The sequence below is a fragment of the Cygnus atratus genome, chromosome 20, assembly GCF_013377495.2.
Source record: "Cygnus atratus isolate AKBS03 ecotype Queensland, Australia chromosome 20, CAtr_DNAZoo_HiC_assembly, whole genome shotgun sequence".
NCBI lineage: Eukaryota > Metazoa > Chordata > Aves > Anseriformes > Anatidae > Cygnus > Cygnus atratus.
The window spans coordinates 518,973-538,536 of record NC_066381.1 but is presented as its reverse complement, the minus strand read 5'-3'; the positions used below and the strand labels follow the sequence as shown (position 1 = coordinate 538,536).

General features: G+C 52.2%; 2 protein-coding genes across 3 annotated transcripts; one reads left to right on the top strand and one right to left on the bottom strand.

The window, feature by feature from the left end:
• Positions 1-3,671: 3,671 nt before the first annotated feature.
• On the bottom strand, positions 3,672-5,275 carry LOC118254221 (C-C motif chemokine 4-like). The gene is made up of 3 exons (XM_035559300.2): positions 5,121-5,275; positions 4,523-4,634; positions 3,672-4,234 (listed from the first exon to the last, which is right to left on the bottom strand). Exons 1-3 carry the CDS (start codon positions 5,257-5,259, stop codon positions 4,147-4,149), a joined length of 339 nt encoding a protein of 112 aa, XP_035415193.1. The 5' UTR covers positions 5,260-5,275; the 3' UTR covers positions 3,672-4,146.
• Positions 5,276-11,699: 6,424 nt separating this feature from the next.
• Positions 11,700-14,817, top strand: LOC118254220 (C-C motif chemokine 4 homolog). Of its 2 annotated transcripts, none has more exons than XM_035559299.2 (2): positions 11,700-14,312; positions 14,649-14,817. In XM_035559299.2, the coding sequence occupies exons 1-2, from the start codon at positions 13,888-13,890 to the stop codon at positions 14,734-14,736; spliced, it is 513 nt and encodes a 170-aa protein (XP_035415192.1). In that variant the 5' UTR covers positions 11,700-13,887; the 3' UTR covers positions 14,737-14,817. The 2 variants fall into 2 exon arrangements, with proteins under 2 accessions (XP_035415192.1, XP_050570787.1); XM_050714830.1 differs by lacking the exon at positions 14,649-14,817 and having other exon boundaries at positions 13,789-13,858; positions 14,198-14,316.
• Positions 14,818-19,564: the final 4,747 nt, after the last annotated feature.

Here is a 19,564-nt window from a genome sequence, read left to right as displayed (position 1 = left end):
GTCAAAAGCTTCCTGAACGGGCCCAGGGCTGGTGAGTTACCCACACAAGAGCTGGCTGCTGGCACCAGCTGGTAGTGTAGGAAGACTCCTTCTCACGTTTCCTGGAAAGCTTCTGCCAAGCGAGCACGAAGCAGTGCACAGCTGTGACAGGGCTGGCTGGAAGAGATTTGGAGTGTAGGACTGAATCCCTACAACCAGAAGGAGACACATCAGGGATGCTGACCCTGCCATGCCACACACATGGAGAGTGAGAGCATCTAACCCTAACCATTCCCACCCCAGAGACCTTCGGACTTTCTCCCCACCGGGCAAGGATGGGCAGACAGGACACAGGCTTCCTGCACCACCAGTGAAGATATGCTGAAGTCTGTAGTGGGAAGGGGCAGTAGTCCCAACAGCTTCAGCCCCCCCTGCCCCATCTGGCTCTGTGGGCAGTCCCCAGTCAAGGAAAGCTCCAGCTGGACTTCCTGAAAGGCCCTGCCATTGCTTGCCTGTGACTGGACTCCCCAGGAACTTCTTGTGCCCTCCCAGAGTCCTCAGGCATAATAAGGAAAATCAACCATGTACTACCAGCAGAGAACAAGCGCTCCTGCTGGGCCATGTTCCAGGCCAAAGAGTCAAAGCATCCCATGCCTGTTCATCAGGCCTTACAGGTCACAATGATGAGACCTTCTTCCTCCAGGAGAACAAAAACAATCCAAAGACAGAAGTGGGTTCACCTTGGGAGTAGAGGGCAGCAACAAGGAGAGCAACCAGAGAGACTCTCACATTCCCAGCTGGAGCGAAGCAGACATACAGATCATTTCTGTGCTCATCACTGATCCAACCAGTCCTTGCTTTCCATAGGGTGGTGCACTAGTGATGGGTGCTATAAAAATGGGTTTAGGAGAAAGGCTTCCTGAGTGACGTGGAGCTGCCAGCACACAGCCAGCATCACATAGCTTAGAAAGACAAAATTCAAAGACACTGAGTTGTGAGGTCAGATCCAAAACAACAGCTAACAAAGAAGAGCTGCAGGGGGGGGCTGCGGCAGGATATGCCTCCCTTAATACTTCAGCAAAGTTGCCCAGAAGTAACCACAACTCCACTCCTCATGGTGAGGACAGCTAAGAGAGGGAGGAGGCAAGAAGTGCCTCTTTACATTCTTTACCCCCTGAGGGCTGATGAAGGGGATAGCTGCAGAATCAGGTTAGGAAGAAGGGCCATAGGGGGAGAATGCTGCCTGTGGGGTTGCTCACACCCTATCCCAGGGCTTCTCCCAGATTCACAGGCAGTAAGGGGAGAGCTAAATAGGGTTCAAGCTCCCCAAATGACCAGAGAGGACCAAGATACCAGGTGTAGCCTCCAGTAGTGCCCAAGGCTTGATGCTTTGCCCATGGGACTACAAAAGTCTTTTGACATTCTGGGTGCCTTCTGGGCATTACTGAGCACAGGCAGGGAAGGAAAAGCCTGTGCAGGTTCAGCAGGCTCAATGTGCCAGTCTCCTTGGTTTCTGTCCACCTCAGTAAACACACAAGAAGCCTTGCAGCAAGCAAGAAAGAGCTGGGGAAAGTCTGGTGCTGTCCCTAGCCTCAGGAGAGGACCTTTGCAGGCAGCTGATGCATCACCCAGCAGCCCTGCCCTGCCCTGCCCAGAGCTAGCGGCAGGCAAGAGGCTGGGGGCAGGCTGCTCCCCTGCACCCAGGTGCACCCCATTGTTCTGAGACCCCCAACCACCCATGTCTCACACTCACCCTGGCTCACTGGAAGCCAGGGCTGGGGTGTCAGCGAGCAGGGCTGGCATGGCTGCTGCTCCAGGAGTTCCAGCAAGGAAACCGAAAGCAGAGAGACTGAGGGAAATTCCCACAGAGGCCTGGGCTCCCAGCCAGGGACTGTCCGGAAAAGATCCAGCTGCAGAGCCAAGCTCCTCCTGCCTCTCCAGACTGTCTTGGGTCTGGGGTATAACCTCTCCCCCCACTCCCAGGCTCCCTGCATCCATCCTCTGTCCCCTCACAGAGAAGAGGATCGGGGAGGATTTGGGGAACAAAAAGCAGCTGAGAATGCAGCAGCTGTGGTGGTCAGGAAGGTGCCAGCTCCACAGCCCCCAGCACCCCCTTTCCAGGCTTCTTAGCTGCTCACCCATGGAAGCAGCTCCTGGCCACCCACCACACCATGCAGTGGCCATGTTCTGCTCCTATGCCTCTTCCCAGCTCAGGACACCCCTCCCTGCAGATTTTCTCTCTCACCTATGATGGCAAGCCACGAGCTAAAGGCATGCTGGCCATAGGGTGGGGTAAGATTTTTGCAATCATGCTGACCCCACTGGTCAGCTTTAAGCTGGTCCCTGCTTTAAGCTGCTCCTGTCTGCTAGAACCCTGTTGAGGAGAGAGAGAGAGAGGAGGGGGAAGCTGCTCATCCTCCCAGCTCGGCAGGCAGAAACAGGATTGCAGAGGACCCCTCCACATGGTCCCCATCACCAGCGCCATCTCCTGGGACACAGAACAGTGCTCATGGCCAGAGACAGGGCTGTGTCTGCTCATGCTGCCCCTTGGGTCCCCCATGAGCCTTCCTGCCTGAGGTCAGATTTCCAGCGGGGAAAACACAACATTAGAGGGAAATCACAAGACAGCTGAGAGGTGCTTTCCCAGTCTCAGGGCAGCCAAGTCTGACCTATAAGCAGCAGGGAAAAAAATGAAACAGTAAGAGACTTTTTGCATTAGGAAGAAGAAATACTGACTGAACAGAGCAGATGATGTGCAGAGGGGATGGCTGCAAGGACAGGCATTTCTTCTCAGTGTGCTGAGCATGACACACGCAAACTCTGCCCAGCACCACGCTTTCTCCATTGGGACCTGCTCTGCACCATTGCAAAGCCTTGTCCTGGGAACAACACCAGGGAGAAAGCAGGTTTGCTGGTGTTTTTTCACCCCAGCAGCACAACCGACCTGTGTTTTGGTTTACTGGTGGGAATGTGAGGAGAGACCCCATTGGGATGCTCAGAGAGCCAGGGTGCCTGCTGCCTTCTGCTGCCAGCCAGAAGGACCCAGATGCATGCCGGGGCTGGTGGCAGAGCTGCAGTGGTGTTCTGGAGGAGCAGGAACATGGGACAAGTGATGTTGCAGGGCTGCTGACAATATAGGCGTGGTGCCTGCAGGCTCCGTTCTGGGAAATGCGTCACCTTCACTGGCACAAAGGTCCAGAAGAGCATGCTTGTGGGCAGGGAGCTGGCCCTGCTCCAGGCCCTAGCACCTGGGCATGAGGGCACACAGGTGGCTCACGTGCGCTTTGTGCCTGTCAGCTCCCTGCACAGCCCCAAAGCCATGACAGCCTTCCCCAGTCATGCCCTCTGAAGTGTGTCCAGCCACTGCCTTGTCACACAGACAGTGCCCATTTGGGGACCAAGGCACCTGGGGTGTGTGTGGGGTGCCTTCTTGTGTGTGCGAGGCTATGTGTGTGCACAGGCATGTCTGATTTTGTAGAGGATGTGGGAGGCAGAGGTATATGCGGTGGGGGAACAGTCAGAGGATATTTATATGTCTGTCGTATGGAAACAGCATGGTTTTACCTCAAACCATTTCCCATTATCACATGTCATATAGAGTGTGTCGATGGGCTCAGTGGTGAGGTTTTTGTCTCTGTGCTGGTGAAAGGGAAATTAAGGGGGGGGAAAAATAAAAATGCTTTATCCAAATCCATGTTTTATCCAAATTCTTTATTCTCCAGAATCATAATTTTGCACAAGTAAGCCAGGGCCACCCATCGTCCTATTCTGAGACTCTGAGCTGCCCTCCTGTAAATACCCTCCCTGCCGCCCTCCTATAAATAGCCTTATGATCCACAGATGAAAATACTACCTATCTCATATGATCATTTCTAAATAAATTAAAATAATATAAAAACAATAGAGGTGCAGTCCCATGGGCCTTTCTGGGCCACAGGCAGAGGTGTCAGGCTGACTGATGAGGTTTCAGGCTGGTCTGTGCAAGCTGAGTGCAAGCAGGAACACCCCAACACAGGGTGTCTCATGGTGCTGTTCCCGCAGTCCCTGGGAGCTGCATGCAGACAATGTGGTATCGTGCAGCTCCTGCCATCCCAAAGCCCTGCTCTGTTGCAGGGGCGCAGGATGACATGACTCATGACAGCAGCTGCGCTTCCCATCTGGCTTTGCTCAGTTCTGCTTCATGTTCTGCAGGTATCTTTGCACCCAGGTGTCACTGGGATTAGCACAGACTTCGCGCCCTTTCTTTGTGATGAACCTGTGGAACAGGGATGAGACACATGAGGTCTCTGCTCAGACCAACATCCCAGGTTTGGGGTATTGCAGGAGGTTCTCCCTTGTGTCCCAAGCTGGTGCCATGGCTGACAGGGATTTTCCCCCCGCTCCCATCTGCTTTTTCACACTACAGGAACATCCCCGGGAGTCCCCACAAAAGCTTTGTTGGCAGTCCCTGCAGGACCATCCCCAGCAGGTCCCCGCACATGCACACGCACACGCCAAAATGGCTGTGCCTGCGCTGCGCCCAGGCATCAGCCTTGATACCTACACGAGGCCTGGTAGGGAGCAGCTGGTGCTGGTGACGTAGTAACGCAGGATGAGCTTCTTTGGGAGCTTGTGGGATGTGTAAGAGAAGCAGCAGGTTGGGTGGTCAGGTCCAACTGGAAGAGACAGGGAGAGACAGCATGAGCACGTGCTGAGCTGTGCACCGGGAGCAGCCAGCCCAGAAGTTCAGGGAGCTATGCAGGTAGGAGGGAGTGAGGAACCAGGGAATAATTAAGGCTGAAAGGGGCATGGGAGATTATCTGGTCCAATGTCAACGACTATTGCCAGGGAAGGCAAGTATAAGAGAGATTCCTACTCAGTTTTAGGGCAGAGACTGGGAACCCTAAACTATAACCAGGAATAAGCATCCCAGGTCCAGGATGGCTGGACAGATGGCTAGTTGGATGGAGGGATGGACGGATGGACAGATGGACGGATGGACGGAGGGATGATTTTCCAGTTCAGGGAAATTGTAGTTGATTGCAGTGCAGAGTGGAGAGTGGCTGAAAAATTCCCAGCTATCTACCAGGGGATCTCAGTGGAGAAATAATAACAAAGGCTCAGATCCATTCTTCCTTCACAAACGAGAAAGCAGGACTCACCTGGGGCAGAGGAGGTTTGGGAGCAAGAGGCTGCAACGAGGAGAAGAGCAAGAACAACTGAAGAGACCTTCATCTTCCCGTCAGACAAGGACAGTCGGAGCAGGACCAGGAGCTCTGGCAGATGCAACACAGACTGCATCAGCTGGATTCAGTTCCCTTTTAATAGGGAGACCTGGAGGCAGCAGAAGCCCAAGTGGAAATTCCAGAATGATGATAGAGGATGTCACGAAAGTGAAATAGCCAAAAAAATAATAAGGCAGAAGGAATGGGATATAGTTCACATTGGAGCCAAGTATGTTGAGCTTTGACTCAGCATTCATTTTCGTTTTTATCAAATCAAAAGGAAACTGAAGCGTCCCAAGTAGCTTGGCCACAAAGAAGGGATCTATTCATCTAAATTACAGGAGGGATTTTCCCTGTGAGTCTGTATAGAGGAAGACAGAACATTTGCTTAAGATTATGCAACTCTGGAAAAAAAAAAAACAAACATGCAGGCTCGAGGCACGCTTGTGCTGTTGTTATGCCAGGTGTTTGCTATACTGCAGTGTAAGGAGCTGAGGGGTGGCTGCACTGTGCTGTCTGAATCGCTCAGCCCCTACCAGTTCCACCATGCCTGGTTTAGCAGGGACCAGCCAGGAGCTGGGGCTGGAGGCACCCCTGGAGGTCACCTGGCCCAGCCCCTGCTCGCAGCAGGGTCAGCTGGAAGCCCTGCATGGGCTGCCCGTGTTTAGCCGGGCTTTGAAGACCTCCAAGGAGAGGAACACCCCAGACTCTCTGGGCAACCTGTTGCAGTGTTCAGTAATAAAGTTTTACCTGAGTTTTAAATAGAATTCCTTGTGTTTTGGTGTGTGCATTGCTTCTTGTCCTGTCATAGACACTGAGAAGATTCTGATTTCATCTGCTTCTTTTCCCGTACACACATTGATAAGACCCCCCACCGAGTCCCAGGTCTCACAGCCTCTCCTCCCATGACAGGTACCCCAGTCCCTAAATCATCTCTGTGGCCTTCACTGGACTCTCCAGTATGTCCATACCTCTCTTTCACTGGGGAGCCCAGAGCTGGACACAGGACTCCAGTGGTGTCCCAGCAGTAGAGGGGAAGGATCCCCTCTCTCGCTGGCAGCACTCAGGCAACCCAGGATGCTGCTGGCTTTCTTTGCCACAAGGACACGCCAGCTCACGTCCAGTTCGGTGCCCACCAAGATCCCTAGGTCCTTCCCTCCCAGGCTGCTTTCCAGCCAGCCAGCTCCCAGCATGTCCTGGTGCATGGGGCTATTCTTCCCCAGGGGAAAGGTTTTGCATGTCCCTTTGGTGAACTTGATGAGGTTCTTGTCCTCTCATCTCTCCAGTCTCTCCAGGTCCCTCTGGCTGGGAGCACGACCCACTGGCATCTTAGCCGCCTCTCCCAGTTTGTGCTGTCTGCAGGCTTGCTGAGGGTGCACTCTGTCCCACTATCCAGGTCATTAAGATATCAAACAGGACTGGCCCCAGTACTGACGCCTGGAGTGTCCCAGTGGTGACACCAGCTGGACTTTGTGCCATTGATCACAATCTTGTGAGCCCGGACATTCAGCCAGCTGTCAGCCCACATCAATGCCCAATACCTCATCAGTTTGTCTACAAGGATTCTATGGGAGCCAGTCGAAAGCCTTGTTAAAGTCAACATAAATAACATCCCTGCTCTGCCAGGAGGATGATGGAAGAGGAGTTTTGCCAACATGAGATGTTTTCCAGTGTGAACTGCTCCCCTGGGTCCAAGATGGATTTTTCTGGCTGAAAAGGTGAGAAACAGGTAGCAGAGAACCTGCCTGGCATGGGAGACACTCTCCAGCCCCACAGGTGCCCGGCACTGGAGCTGCAGCAGGGCAGTGCCACACTGCAGCACGGGGCAGCTGGGCACAGCAGCAGTTCTGTGGGGGAACGGGCAAGCCTGTGATGCCTGACCTCCTGCCCCAGCCTGAGGGTGCACCTGGGGTGGGAGCCTCCTCCACGGCAAAGAGGAGGCTTGGGGCTGCGCGTGGGCCCCTGGGCCTGGATCTTCATCCCCAGGAGTGCAAACCCCTGCTTGTCTCCCCTGGAGCTGCAAACAGGAGCAGTGGAGACACTGATTTGACTCTGTTCTCCATCAGGAACAGAGAGAAGGCTGAAGGCTCCTGGCACAGGTGATGGTCTGCTCCACCACACCCTGACCCCTCCAGGGGGGATCCCTGTCACACTCCTGCTTCCCCACTTGCTCTTCCCTTGCAGTGCAATTCAGGACACTGGTGCTGTCAGATGCAGCAGGCTGCAGCTCACCTTGCAGCTGGGCAGATGCATCACCAGAGAAGCTGAGGATGCACTTTTGTTGGTTCCAAAGCCTCTGTAGGACTTGACACAGGTGTCAGGAAAGTGGAGTTTTGCTAGATTCAGAGCAAGCCCTGGCAGGACAGGCAGGGCTCTGCTTTCCATGGCTTAGCAGAGCAGTTCCGGACAGAGGTGCATGGCAGAACAAGAAGTGGCTCCAGCTTTCAGATGAATTGCTGTAGCGTAAAACTAAATCATGGCTTTTTGCCACGGAAATAAAGTGTGCAGAAACCAACAGTGGGAGCTTTCTGTTCCCCTCTTCTTGCAGCTCATATGGTAGCATGTACACCGGGAAATGACAAATACTCGCTGCTGGTTCTGCACTTCTTGCTGCATTTCCAGGACAGAGAGACTGCGGCTACAGAAAGGCAGCTTTGTGGCTAACACCAGCCAGAAAGAGCTTTGCTCATGGGAACTTCACACCTTCTTCTCCCCAGCCTGCAGTGAATAAGCCCAAGGACTAGAGGCTCACACTGTGCCGTCTTGCTCAGCGCCCAGAGCACCCAGGGTGGTGAGGAGGTGTGATGGAAACGTTCCACACCAGGAAGCTCTGCCCTCCATCCAGAAGCTCTGAGATGCTCAGTGGAATGAAACGAGCTGTTGTTCACTGCTAATGAATTTGACAGAGCTGGGCGGAAGAGGAGGGTCTGGAAGGAGCTGCTGCAGCCACAGTTGTTTGCTTGTGTCACTGGCCCAGACTGATAAGCACTTACGAAAATGCCCTTTGAGAGCTGTGATGCCTTCTGCCAGGGTGGGCACCTCTCCAGCCACTCCTGCGTGGCGCTGACCCCTGCTGCAGGTCTCCACCTTTGAGCTTCCAGCTGCAACCACAGCCACATGCTCCTGCCTGGCTGTTCCTGGAGAGAGATGACCCTGTTGGCCTCTGAGGCCCGCGTTTGTTTCCAGCTTTCTGTTTCTCTGCACTGTTTTCTGCTTGTCTGTTAAATCCTAGAGCCCTCTGCTGTCAGAAAGCTCCTGCAGTTTAAGTAGTTATAATCCAATCTCTCTCAAGCTTCCCTTATTATTCCTGGCATGGAGCTGCCTTTTATAGCTTTGGCCTCACTCAGCCTTGGGCGTGAGGTTTGTTTGGGTAGCAAAAGAAAGCTAAAATTATTCAAAAAGGAAGATTACAGAGAAGGATGCTATAGTGGCTGCCAAGACTTCTTCCACTGGGATAGTGGTCCCAAGGGCCCTAGGACTCCCTCCAGTCCCCCCAAATCCTGCCTTTGCCAAGGGGTACCAGTCGCAAAGCATGTGCCTGGAGGGGAAGGGACCCTGAGTGCTTCGCTTGAGGCGATGCTGAGGTCTCCCGGGCTGGAGGAAGCTTCATCTGCTGCCCCAAAGCACAACTCACCTGCAGGTACTGCGACATCCCCAACCCAGCACCGCAGCACAGTCAGATGCAGTACACAAAGGGATATTAGCCTGTCCGTGGCACTCCTGCTCGATGTTCACTCCTGTTGTCCATAAGCCTACATGTGGCTGTGAGCTCCAGCGTGCAGGGTGCTGTGTTTGGGGGATGCTGGGGGTCTCGCCCTGGGCAGAGGGCAGTGTCTGGGGCTCTGTGCACAGCTGGGGCTAAAGGCAACCCCTCAGCACCTGTTCCCAAACTGTCCCTGGCCCAGGAGGCCACAGGGGTAGGCTGCGAAGCCACATGCAGCGTTCCCCACGGCCACCCCCTGCCCTGTGTCTGCCAGGACCAGGCAGTGCCCATGGCTCTTTTGAAGGGCGCAAACCCATCCAGGTGGGGCAAAAGGCTCAGCACTGCAGGGAGCAGGATGGGAACTGTGCTTCAGAGAGATGCTGCAGAGTACCCCAACCTGCAAGCAGTCTCCACGCATGGGAAGTGGTTTGCAGCTTTGCAGAGCGCCCAAAGCAAAATAAATGTTGAGGCTAATAAACATCCGAGCATCACTGCCGGACTCCGTGCGTGGCCTCGCCCCTTGCTGTGGGAGCAGGGGCTCACACCTCCCACAGGGTTTTCCTGCCCCCAGCTCTGGGGGGCCGGTGCCAGACGTACCCCTGCCACATGCTGCCAGGAGGGTGGTCAAGGTGGTGCTTGTGGGCATGGGGTCCTCAGGAGGGAGGGCACAAGTCGAAAGGCTCCTGAGCTGGGTCATGGTGCTCAGCCATCCTCAGAGCTCCCCAAACCCTCCCCAGCCTCCTGGAGAGCTGGGCATCAGGACAGCTTACAAAGAAGATGATCAACATGTGACTTTCTTCTCCTCTCTGCTTGATGATGTCACACACACAAGGCCCAGTGGGTTCATTTACAAACTGGCTTTATTTTTCACCCTAGCAGAGCTTTGAATTTTCAGCCTGCTCTTCCTTGCTTTTTTTGGGGCACTCACCAAAGACCTGACTGATATGGCCCATCCTTCTGGACAGAGGACATAGCCCAGGCAGAGACACGTTGTCATTTCCAGGCATTCGTGGGGCTTGAGGGCTACCGAGGGGATGCTGAGGGGTGTGGGTGGGGGTGAGTCCACACCACACTAGCCAGGAGCACCCTGACAGCTGCAAACACTGCCCTAGGGCTCCAAAATCACTGAAACTCAGTTTTCCCTGTTTCTTTCCTTGGCTTTTATGCCATGGATGGGGAGGGGGCTGGAGCAAGGAGGTTTTTTTTATTACACTTTTATTTGGTTTGAAATATCCTACATTTAATCCTCTTTTGTTTGTTTTATTTCAAAACAAAGGCCAGGAAAAATGTGAGGCATGCATAGGAAATAAATAGTTTTTCCTAAAGCATTTTTTTAGAAAATATCCTTGCTGGAAGAAGGTTCAAGCTTTGATGAGATACCATCTCTTATCAACACTAACAGCTTGCTGTACCCTGCTTCTCGATGGCCGTCACTGTCCAGGATTCCTTGTGTGACACGATTTCAAGGAAACACGAAGCCGCTCTCTTGTGCAATGCAGCCGCACTCGCCCATGCCGTGTGGCCCAGATGGCTGCACTGCCCTCATCCCAGTGCAGCTGAGGCACTGGTTCCCAGTCACTCCCACACGCACAGGTTCCCCCTGGAGCCAGTTCCAGGACATGACATCATCTTGAAAATTCCATTGTTTCTCCAGAAATGTCAAGAGTAGGGAGGAAAAGAATTTCTGGATACTTCAGAGAAGTCTTCAGCACCCGAGCTCTGAGTAGGGCAAGACGAAGACTGCTGCAGATTGTGCTGGAGGCAGTTATTGAACTTGGGACATTTTTAACACTTCCTTTTCCAAGTGAATCCTGCCAGCTCAGCATTAAAAACTGCTATAAATAGTGAGTTACATCATCCAGTCTCACCATTTTTTGCAGTGTTCCCCTTTCATTAGGCAGATCAAGAATTTCACTATTTCTGCCTCTGACCAAATTTATTTGGGGCATTTGCTTTACTTAGCACTTTCTTCTGGGATTTCCAGGGGCCTGCAGACAAGTTCTAACATAACCCTCCAGGCAACATCAGACAGACTGCTTCAACCAGCCCATCCTGCTGACTCCAAACATTGCCTGCCCGTGGTGGGGGCAAGGGCAGACCACGTGCTGTGTCACGGGCCCTGAAACCAGCTGGATCCAGAGTGGGAAAACGTTTATTTTCCAGCACAGCATCTTTTGCGTGAACCTAATTTCCCCTAAGGAGCTCCAGTCTACTTTGGCCACTCTTCCATGGCCATCTGTCCATTCCAGAGCACCTCCCAGACGAACGTCCTTCATCCCAGACACCCAGCCCCACAGCTTCCCCTCTTTCTAAAAGGGGGAAGGTGAAAAGAAATGACTTTCTCATTTCATCATGATAGGGCTGCAGGGGTATGGGTAAGGATACTGTTTTAGACACGTTACAACATCTCAGGGCATTGACTACAGCCTCCCACCTCTACCCAGCCTGTGAAGAGCTGGCAGAGACAGGGCTTTTGTCAGATTTCTAGGGAAAAAACAGACTCATGGGAAGCAAACACTCCGATTTTGACATTATTTTTTGGCTTTCAGTAGTGGAAAAGTTCCAGCACTTGCCTGGCCCCTGTAACACACATTATCTAGGCTAATCTGATCCTAAAGTGACTTAACTAAACTGAAAAGGTGTTTTGTTTGTTTGTTGTTGGGTGGTGTGTTTTTTTTTGTTTTTTGTTTTTTTGATTAATTTAAAAATTGTCCCTGAAAATTCAAAACATTTTTGTATCTGCTTGCCAACAGAGGTACAAATGCATGGAGAATTTCAGCTGCCTGAAACTGAAAAATATCTCATTGAAAGCATTCAAATAACCAATGCATACTTACAAATAATTGTTCTAATGAAACCTGCTTTTATCAGAACATCTCTGCACCATAAATGGCATTTCGCCTGCCTGCCCTACCCACGTCATCTGCCTTGGGAGCAGGACAGGACCAGATGGCTGTAGGTGGCGAATCTCAAGACATGACCCACGAATGCTTGAAGGTACAATCACAGGGAACAGCTCAAAGGCAAACCACGCTCTTACGTATCTACAAGTTATACTCCCCAAGCAACCAGACAGAAGAGCCAAGAAAGCTGAGGCTGGCTCAGAGCTGATTTCTGGTCCAGATGGCTTCTGGCTGAATGTCAGCTTCCCTCCCCGTGCCTGGCCAGGCGCCCCAAGGCTCTCCCCTCATCCTCCCAGGACTTTGAGGGCTCAGCACATGGACGAGCAGAGGGGTTTGGGCTGGTGGGGGAGCCTGCAAGGTGCCTCTCTGCTTCACCAGCCTGGCCAGATGGCAAAAGGAAGGCTGGGGAGGGGACCAGCTTGGCATGGTGTAGCGAGGGAGGAGCTGATGCTCTGTTTGGCAAGTGCCACATTTGCTCCATCTGCCCTCCACGCAGAAAAAGTGCTGCAGCCATGCCAGGGCAAGGGGCAGGCATCCCACCACCATGGCTCTCTGCAGGCTCTGGGAACCACCTGGAGGGTGGGTCACCTCTGGGACCTCTCCCTCTCAGGCCTTGGACCACATCATCTCCCAGAAACCCCATTCTGCTTGGAGGTCAAGCACCCTTCACAGACTGCACTGCCTCCCTTTTCACCAGCAGCAGCCAGTGGAAGGGCTGTGCACACCATGCAACATTGGAGTGAGGGTTGGAAAACACTGGGTTATCTACAGAACTCACCCAAGTCGACAGCCAGGTGCCTTTTACAGAAACATGGTGAGTCAGTGCCCAGCACTGCGGCAGGGGTGGTTCGGTTGGCTTGCTCTACTTTTTGTTATATTCTTTCAACAGACCTTCAGGAAGCAACTGTTGAAACATCACTGAGTATATGAAAATAATGAAATAGAGACATTTCCCTGAAATGCAGCCACCTCTCTGCTGAGAAGAGGCCAAATTCTCTTTTCTTGACTGACATCCTAGTTTATGCTTGTGCCTTCACCCCTGTCTTGAGAGCTCCTGGTCTTTAGAACTGGTGACTTCTTCCTCACCCAGCTCCTGGAGCTCCTTCTGCTTCATCTGCAGGGTCACAGTCAACATCTCCATACTTTTTTGGATCTCTGCATCTCCAGGCCCATCAACAATAGGCCTCACCTCACCTATCAGTAGTCAAAGAAATATGTGTCTAACCTAAATTGGTCATTTAAGGTCTTCTTATAGGACCTGGAGTGAGGCAGGCACCTCCAAGAGATAATAACCCAACTCAGCTCCCTTAAAACTGAGGAGAAAACTCAAGCACTTCAGCTTCTGGGACTCTTTTTTCCACCCTTACACCCACCACTACCTGCGTTGGTGCCTGCAGTGCTGTCACAGCTGCAGGGCAGCTACTGAGTCCCCTCAGACAACATGAAGAACGTACAGCAGAGGGAGCCCACAGGTGACAGCCCCCATCTTGTGCTGCTGTAGAAGGGAAACAGTTCAGGGTAGAAGAGATCTCTCTCCCCTGTTTTCCTAAGATGGCCTCATCCCATCTATACTCTTCGTCCCATTTGTGCAGTGCAGAGGCAGGATGCACACTTGCCTCGAAGTCGCTGTTACGGGTTGGGTAATACAGGCCTGTTGACAATTGCGGGAACCTCCACAGGGGAACTTCTTACTAAGGGACATGCATGAAAGAAGCAGAAATAGATATTGCAATTGTTTCATATCCTGTGTCACTGGGGAGGCACTGAATCAAGGGGACAGCTTCACGTTTCCGGGGCTGGGGCTACCACTTCGTTCCATCACGAGACTGTGCTGCCAGCCGCTTCTCTGGGGGAAATTCCACCACACCTACGCAAGCAACTGCCCGGACCTGCTTGCCCTATAAATTGGAGGGTATCTGAATGTCTCAGCATCAAAGAGAAAAGAAGCTTTCAAGCTCCACTTGCCTGCTTCAGCTCCGGCCACAACTTCTGAGTTGACATGAAGGTCTCTGTGGCTGCCCTGGCTGTTCTCATCGCCGCCTTCTGCTACCAGACCTCTGCTGCACCAAGTAAGTCTGGACTCTATGAATCTCTCTAAATGGGGACAGGGTCCTTTCTGCCATCCCTTCCACCCTGGGTCCCTTCTTATGTCAGATCACCTTCTAGCGGCTGCTCCATGGGTGCCATTCAGCTGTGGGCAGGCACAGCCCAGAGCACAACATGTGCATGGTGTCAGAAACAGCTCAGGGTGAACCCAAATGAGAAAGAATTTAAGGAAGAAGGAAAAAGACCTTGCTTTTCTTATTCCTTCTCCATGTCCTCCCAGACCCGTGGGGACTCCAGTCCCAGCTCCCTGCCCCTGTTCCCCTGTCACTTGCCACTGCTCACGCCTGTCTTTGCCTTCACAGTTGGCTCTGACCCACCAACCTCCTGCTGTTTCACCTACATCCAACGGGAGCTGCCCCGCAGCTTCGTGACTGACTACTATGAGACCAACAGCCTGTGCTCCCAGCCGGGTGTCGTGTAAGTGTCCTCCTCTAGGACTGGGGCGGTTTCCCTTTGGGATGAGGATTCCTCCACATTTTGGACCTGCAAAGAGAAAGACTCGTTTTCAGGGGGGACAGGAAGGATGTGGAGCCAGGAGGTGCATGGGGATGCTCCATGGGCTCAGTGCACTTGGGGCTTACACTGGTCCTGCTCGAGCGTTTTGCAGGCTGGTGGCTGCCAACATGGTCAGCACCATGTGGTGCTGCCCAAATCCTACTGACCCTCAAGAGAGGCTGGGTATGGAGCAGGGATGGTGGGGTCTCCCCCACACTGAGCTCTCCCATGGAAAACTCACCTTGCTGCTCCCCACAGGTTCATCACAAGGAAGGGACGTGAAGTCTGCGCCAACCCTGAGCACGACTGGGTCCAGAAGTACGTGACTGAGCTGGAACTGAACTGAAGCTTTGGAACAGGATGCGCTGTGCCAGGACGAGCAAGCCATGGACTCCGTCAGAAATGTTCCGTGTCATTTAGAGCTAGCTGAGAAACTGAAAATGTCCCAGAACCTGACTTTAGTGTGCTTTTTTTTTATTTATGTATTTAATTTTTATAAGGAAAAGGAGCAGATGAAATAACAAGAAAATTACTTAATAGATATATTTTTTTAAATGAAGAATCTTGCTTAGATTATATTTTCAGTATTTAATTAATTGTATTTTTGATGCAATATTTAATTCAAATGTTCAGAAATAAATATTTTTGTAAGAAATTTCTGTTTTTGTCTCTATTACAGTTTTTGCGATGACAATAGCTGAAATAATAATTGTGGTAACATCTTTATTTCCTCTTCTAAACTGGCAACACCCTTCCGCCCCCAACACACACAATTTTCCCTACCTGTCCATGCTGTTTTGCAAAATAATAAGGAAAAAAATGAAGGAGGAGGTATGAGAAGGACGTAGATTACATTCAGGTAGTTTGGATCACTCTTTTTGTAATCTATTTAATCACTGCTGGCATATGACTACTGGCAGCCAGTTAAATTCCATTGCCAGCCCTGTTACAGTCTATTAATATGTTACCTTTATGGGCTGAAATTTTACCCTGCTGGCTGTTTCAGGGAATGTTTTCTGGGAGCTGCCTCTAAAATGGAATAGCTATTCCCCAAGCTGAGACTGGAAAAAACATGCTTCACTACTAAATTTTAAGAACTGTTTGGTAGAACTCTGATTTAGCTAGGACATGAGGCTTAGCAGATGCAGTCCTCTGCTGCAAAAAGTAATTTGTTCCCTGTGTCTCCAAAACCTACCCATCTCTGGACACATCTGAAGCCAGTGATCTGCATGTCCCCTTCAGTCCCTCCCCAAGACCCAGACCCAGGGAAGGATCTGTGCCTGCAAGGAGACCTCCCCACTGCAGTCCTGGGGCTGGGCTCCCACCGGCGCTGATGGGGATGGAACCCATGCCACTGGCAGCACGTAGGTTGGTCTGATGAGTTCTGGACACCTGCAGTTGTGTGAACAACGAGGGTTTGGGTTCCTCCACTCTGCGTGGACCCCCATTACCTATGGGGCAGCCCACGGCAATTGGCCCACAGCAAAGCCTCACCTGAGCTCAGCTCACCCCCCAGCATTTACATACTGCTTTTGGAAGGACAGACGTAAATATCTGAAAATGGGGGAGCACAGAAGGAAGGGTCTTGCGGAGGTGAGAGGAGAGAGGGCAGGGGCTAGGTGGGAGCCGTGCAGCAAGAGGAACCTCCTGCGGGGCTGGAAGGCCTGGGGGGACATGTGCGTGTTTCCGGGAGGATGGCATATATCGGTGCCATCAGGAGCCTCGTCACTTCAGGAACTCAGCCCCCCAGCTCTTCAGCCCACAGGACAGCCTGCACCTCATCATTCATCCTGTGACAGTGCTGACTGTACCCTGCTTAAAATAGCAGCTGGGGGGGGGGGGGAGGGGTGAAGACCGAGAGCTGTGCCCACAAGTGGGACCAGAGCCCCATTCCCCACGTGCTTCTGGGAGGGAGCTGCATGGCCGCATGGTTGGGATAGGCATCTCCACGTAGGCAGCTGTGTAAAACACCTCTGGCGACATGGAGCTGCTACCTGTGAGCTGGGGAGTGGCCTTGGTCACAGCCTTGATTCCCCAGGCACTGCACGCCCCCAGGCCAGCTCCGTTTATTGTGACTGTGATAGATAGAATGGCTGAGGTCGGCAGCAGCCTCTGGGTCTGTCTGGTCCAACCCTGCTCCATCGGGCCACACAGAGCAGGGTGCCCAAGACCATCTCCAGGTGTCTTTTGACCATCTCCAAGGAGGACACTCCAGCACCTGACTCCAGTACCAGACTCTCTGGGCATCCTGTGCCAGTGCTTGGTCACCCTCAAGGACATGAGGACAGTGGCCACTGAGTAGCAGCCAACCCCATACCTGCGTGCCGGAGCCTGGTAGCTTCACCTCGAGGACCGAGGTTGGCACAAAGCTGGGCACCCACAGCTGCCCTCGCTCCAGGGACCAGCAGGAGCAGGGGACAGGATCTCCTGTCTAGGGGCAGGGAGACCCACAACGGGGTCATCCCGCAATGGCTCGACCCTCAACAGTCCCCTCTGGACACAGCTCCACCTGGTCCTGTGGCAGTGGGAGCAGTCCCACAGCTGTTGGGTGTCTTGTCAAAGGACACGCAGCACAAGGTCAGCCACGAGCACCACCCAGCCCACACACGGTTTGAGCCCATTGCAAACCACACCAAGCACCAATGTCCTTATCAGCCTGGGTCGTGTTAGAGCCACCCACAGCTGACACCTACCCCAGGTACCTCAGCTAACCCCTCACCACTGTTCTGGGAGCCCACAGGGAGTCCTGGATTGCTCACGTCTTTCTTGATCTTACAGCCACCCACGCGTGACAGCTCAGAGGAGCCCTCGCAGAGCGTGCGAGGAATGCTGTGCTCCCGTTAATCCACACCCCCGGGCACAGAGGTGTGAGCCAAGCCCACACCAGCAAGGCAAAGGCAGCTGTCGGCATGCAGCAAGTTGGAGGCAGCCCCCAGGGCCTGCAAGCAGCACCGGGCATATGGAGGAAGTGTTCCAGGCCCTCTTCAGGGCCACCACGTCTGGCAGAAGAGGAGGCAGCACACCAGAGGGCACTGAGCTGGTTTGCAGACAGGGTAGGACGTGGCCCCCTAGGAAGGAGCTCATGGGGGTCACAGGTCTGTCTGGACTCAAACAGACCGAGACAGGAGCAGTGGCCTCAGCGGTTTCAGAATTTGTGAACTGCCAAAGGAGAGACTCATCCTGAAAACAGAGTGTGACATTTACTGCATGTTTTCTGCAACATGTAGTTCAGGTCTTGAGAGTCAATGCTTTTTGTGTTCTGTTGTGGAGCAGGCTTTTAGTACATTTTGGAATGCAACAGAGTATCATGTTTTCCAGTAGTATTGAACCATATTATTTAAAGGAAAGTCTAATATTTTTTTTTTAAATATTTTTTATGAAAGCCACGTGAAAGCCTAAATGTGAACCAAATTATCATAAAAATAACATCATGACTATAATATCTCTATGTGTTTGTTGTTTACATCACCCCACTGTGGACACAGGCATTCTGAAGGAGCTGCAGATCAGATACCAGCACTGCACAGTAGGAGGAGCTGTGCTGTGCTAATGGAGATATCATTGACAGCAGTGGGGGTTCATGGCCTGATGCTTTTCCAGCTCCACTATTTAGGCTCGGGAGCACTGGCTCCGTGCTGTCCCCACCACCCCAGGGAAGGGGGCCCTGGTTCACCATGGGTGGGGAGACTCCGTCCTCCACCCAAAGCTGCGAGTCTCCCCCATGGCAGCACCAGGACAGGGGTGGAGGAAGGGAGGCAGTGGCACAAGCCAGTGAGGAGAAGGGCAAGCACAGGAGTAGGCACGGGTGCAGGGTTTGGCAGCAAAGGCACAACCCAAACTCAGAATCACCCGAGCCGCTGTGGCCACTTACATTGCCATACCTGGAGTTTTGCTAGAGGATGTTGCTGCTGAACTCAGGTGTTGGCAGGAGGCTCTTCACAGATAGCGAGGGGAGGACAAAAGGGAATATCAAAGCCCTTGGAGCTAGAAAACCCACCTTGGAACATCCTGGCTGATCCCAATAAGCTGAGATACTGGAAAGAAAAGAGTAAAATTTCTGCTGGTGTTATCTGGGCTTATTAACTGTAAATTTTAAGCCAGATGACTCACAACTTTTAAACATCAGGGAAGTAATGGTGGATGGTTTTTCATGCTGCAATATAACACTTTCCTTAAGTAAAGTTATATCCCTGACTGCCAGGGCTGAATACACAGAAGTATTTAGTAAGATGATGAAATGTAATACTAGAAATGGTGTCTGATTATCACACTGTCAGCGATGGCCAACAGAAAGCAGAAATGGCAATTAGGACCTGGAAGAACATTTCTGCTCTGTTCTTAGAAAGAAGCAGACAAGCACTCATATTCACTTATGATGATGAAACAATTTCCAGTATACTAGAAGAGAAAGAAGGATGTTAAAATTTGTTGAGAAAACACATTATTAGAACTGGAGGTCTGTAAATTTTACTACTGAGAATCCCAGCTGGGACAAGCAGCCCCTCTGGGTGACCAAACAGGAGTCAAACCCTCAAAAAGTGACAAATCCACAGATTGCTCAGAAAGAACAGCTCACCGATCACGCATCTCCAAGCCATGTCCATTCACCAGAAGTGGCATCCTGAGGATGCCTTCAGAAAAAACAGACACCTTGAACAGGAGATCAGCCCTGGACCTGCCTCAGCAAGAGGCAGTCTCAACCCAAAATGTCCTCGCGGAACATACGTGTATACATATGTATACACCCATCTTCCTTTGGGATATGGAAATCAAAGGGAAATGGTGTGACTGTGATCACCCCGGTGCATACAGGCCAACCTCTTTAGTAGTAAATAATCTATGTCTGAGTGTGAAGGTCACCAGCTTGCTTGGTGCTGGTCTGCAGGGATCAGGAGCACAACCACCATGGGAAAACCCAGATGCTGAGGCCAGACCACACTGTGCTGTGTAACTATTCCACGTGGCCAGGGCAGGTGGTCTAAGCAGGACCTGGTCCTTGATGGGCAGGAGCTCTGTGAAGGCCAGAGCCAGGCAATAAAGAAGGAAACACTGGGAAGTGGTCTCAAGTTGCACAGGGGTGTGTGTGTGGGGGGGGTTATATTGGACATTAGGAAGAATTTGTTCACGGAGAGTGTAGTTAAGCATTGGAACAGGCTGCCCACGGAAGTGATGGA

Coding starts and splice junctions, on each gene's coding strand:
- LOC118254220 (XM_035559299.2), top strand. CDS start 13,888: ATGGGGACAGGGTCCTTTCTGCCATCCCTTCCACCCTGGGTCCCTTCT. Junction 14,313..14,648: donor TGCTCCCAGCCGGGTGTCGT/GTAAGTGTCCTC, acceptor TGCTCCCCACAG/GTTCATCACAAGGAAGGGAC.
- LOC118254221 (XM_035559300.2), bottom strand. CDS start 5,259: ATGCAGTCTGTGTTGCATCTGCCAGAGCTCCTGGTCCTGCTCCGACTG. Junction 4,635..5,120: donor CCAAACCTCCTCTGCCCCAG/GTGAGTCCTGCT, acceptor TGTCTCTTCCAG/TTGGACCTGACCACCCAACC. Junction 4,235..4,522: donor TGCTCCCTACCAGGCCTCGT/GTAGGTATCAAG, acceptor CCTGTTCCACAG/GTTCATCACAAAGAAAGGGC.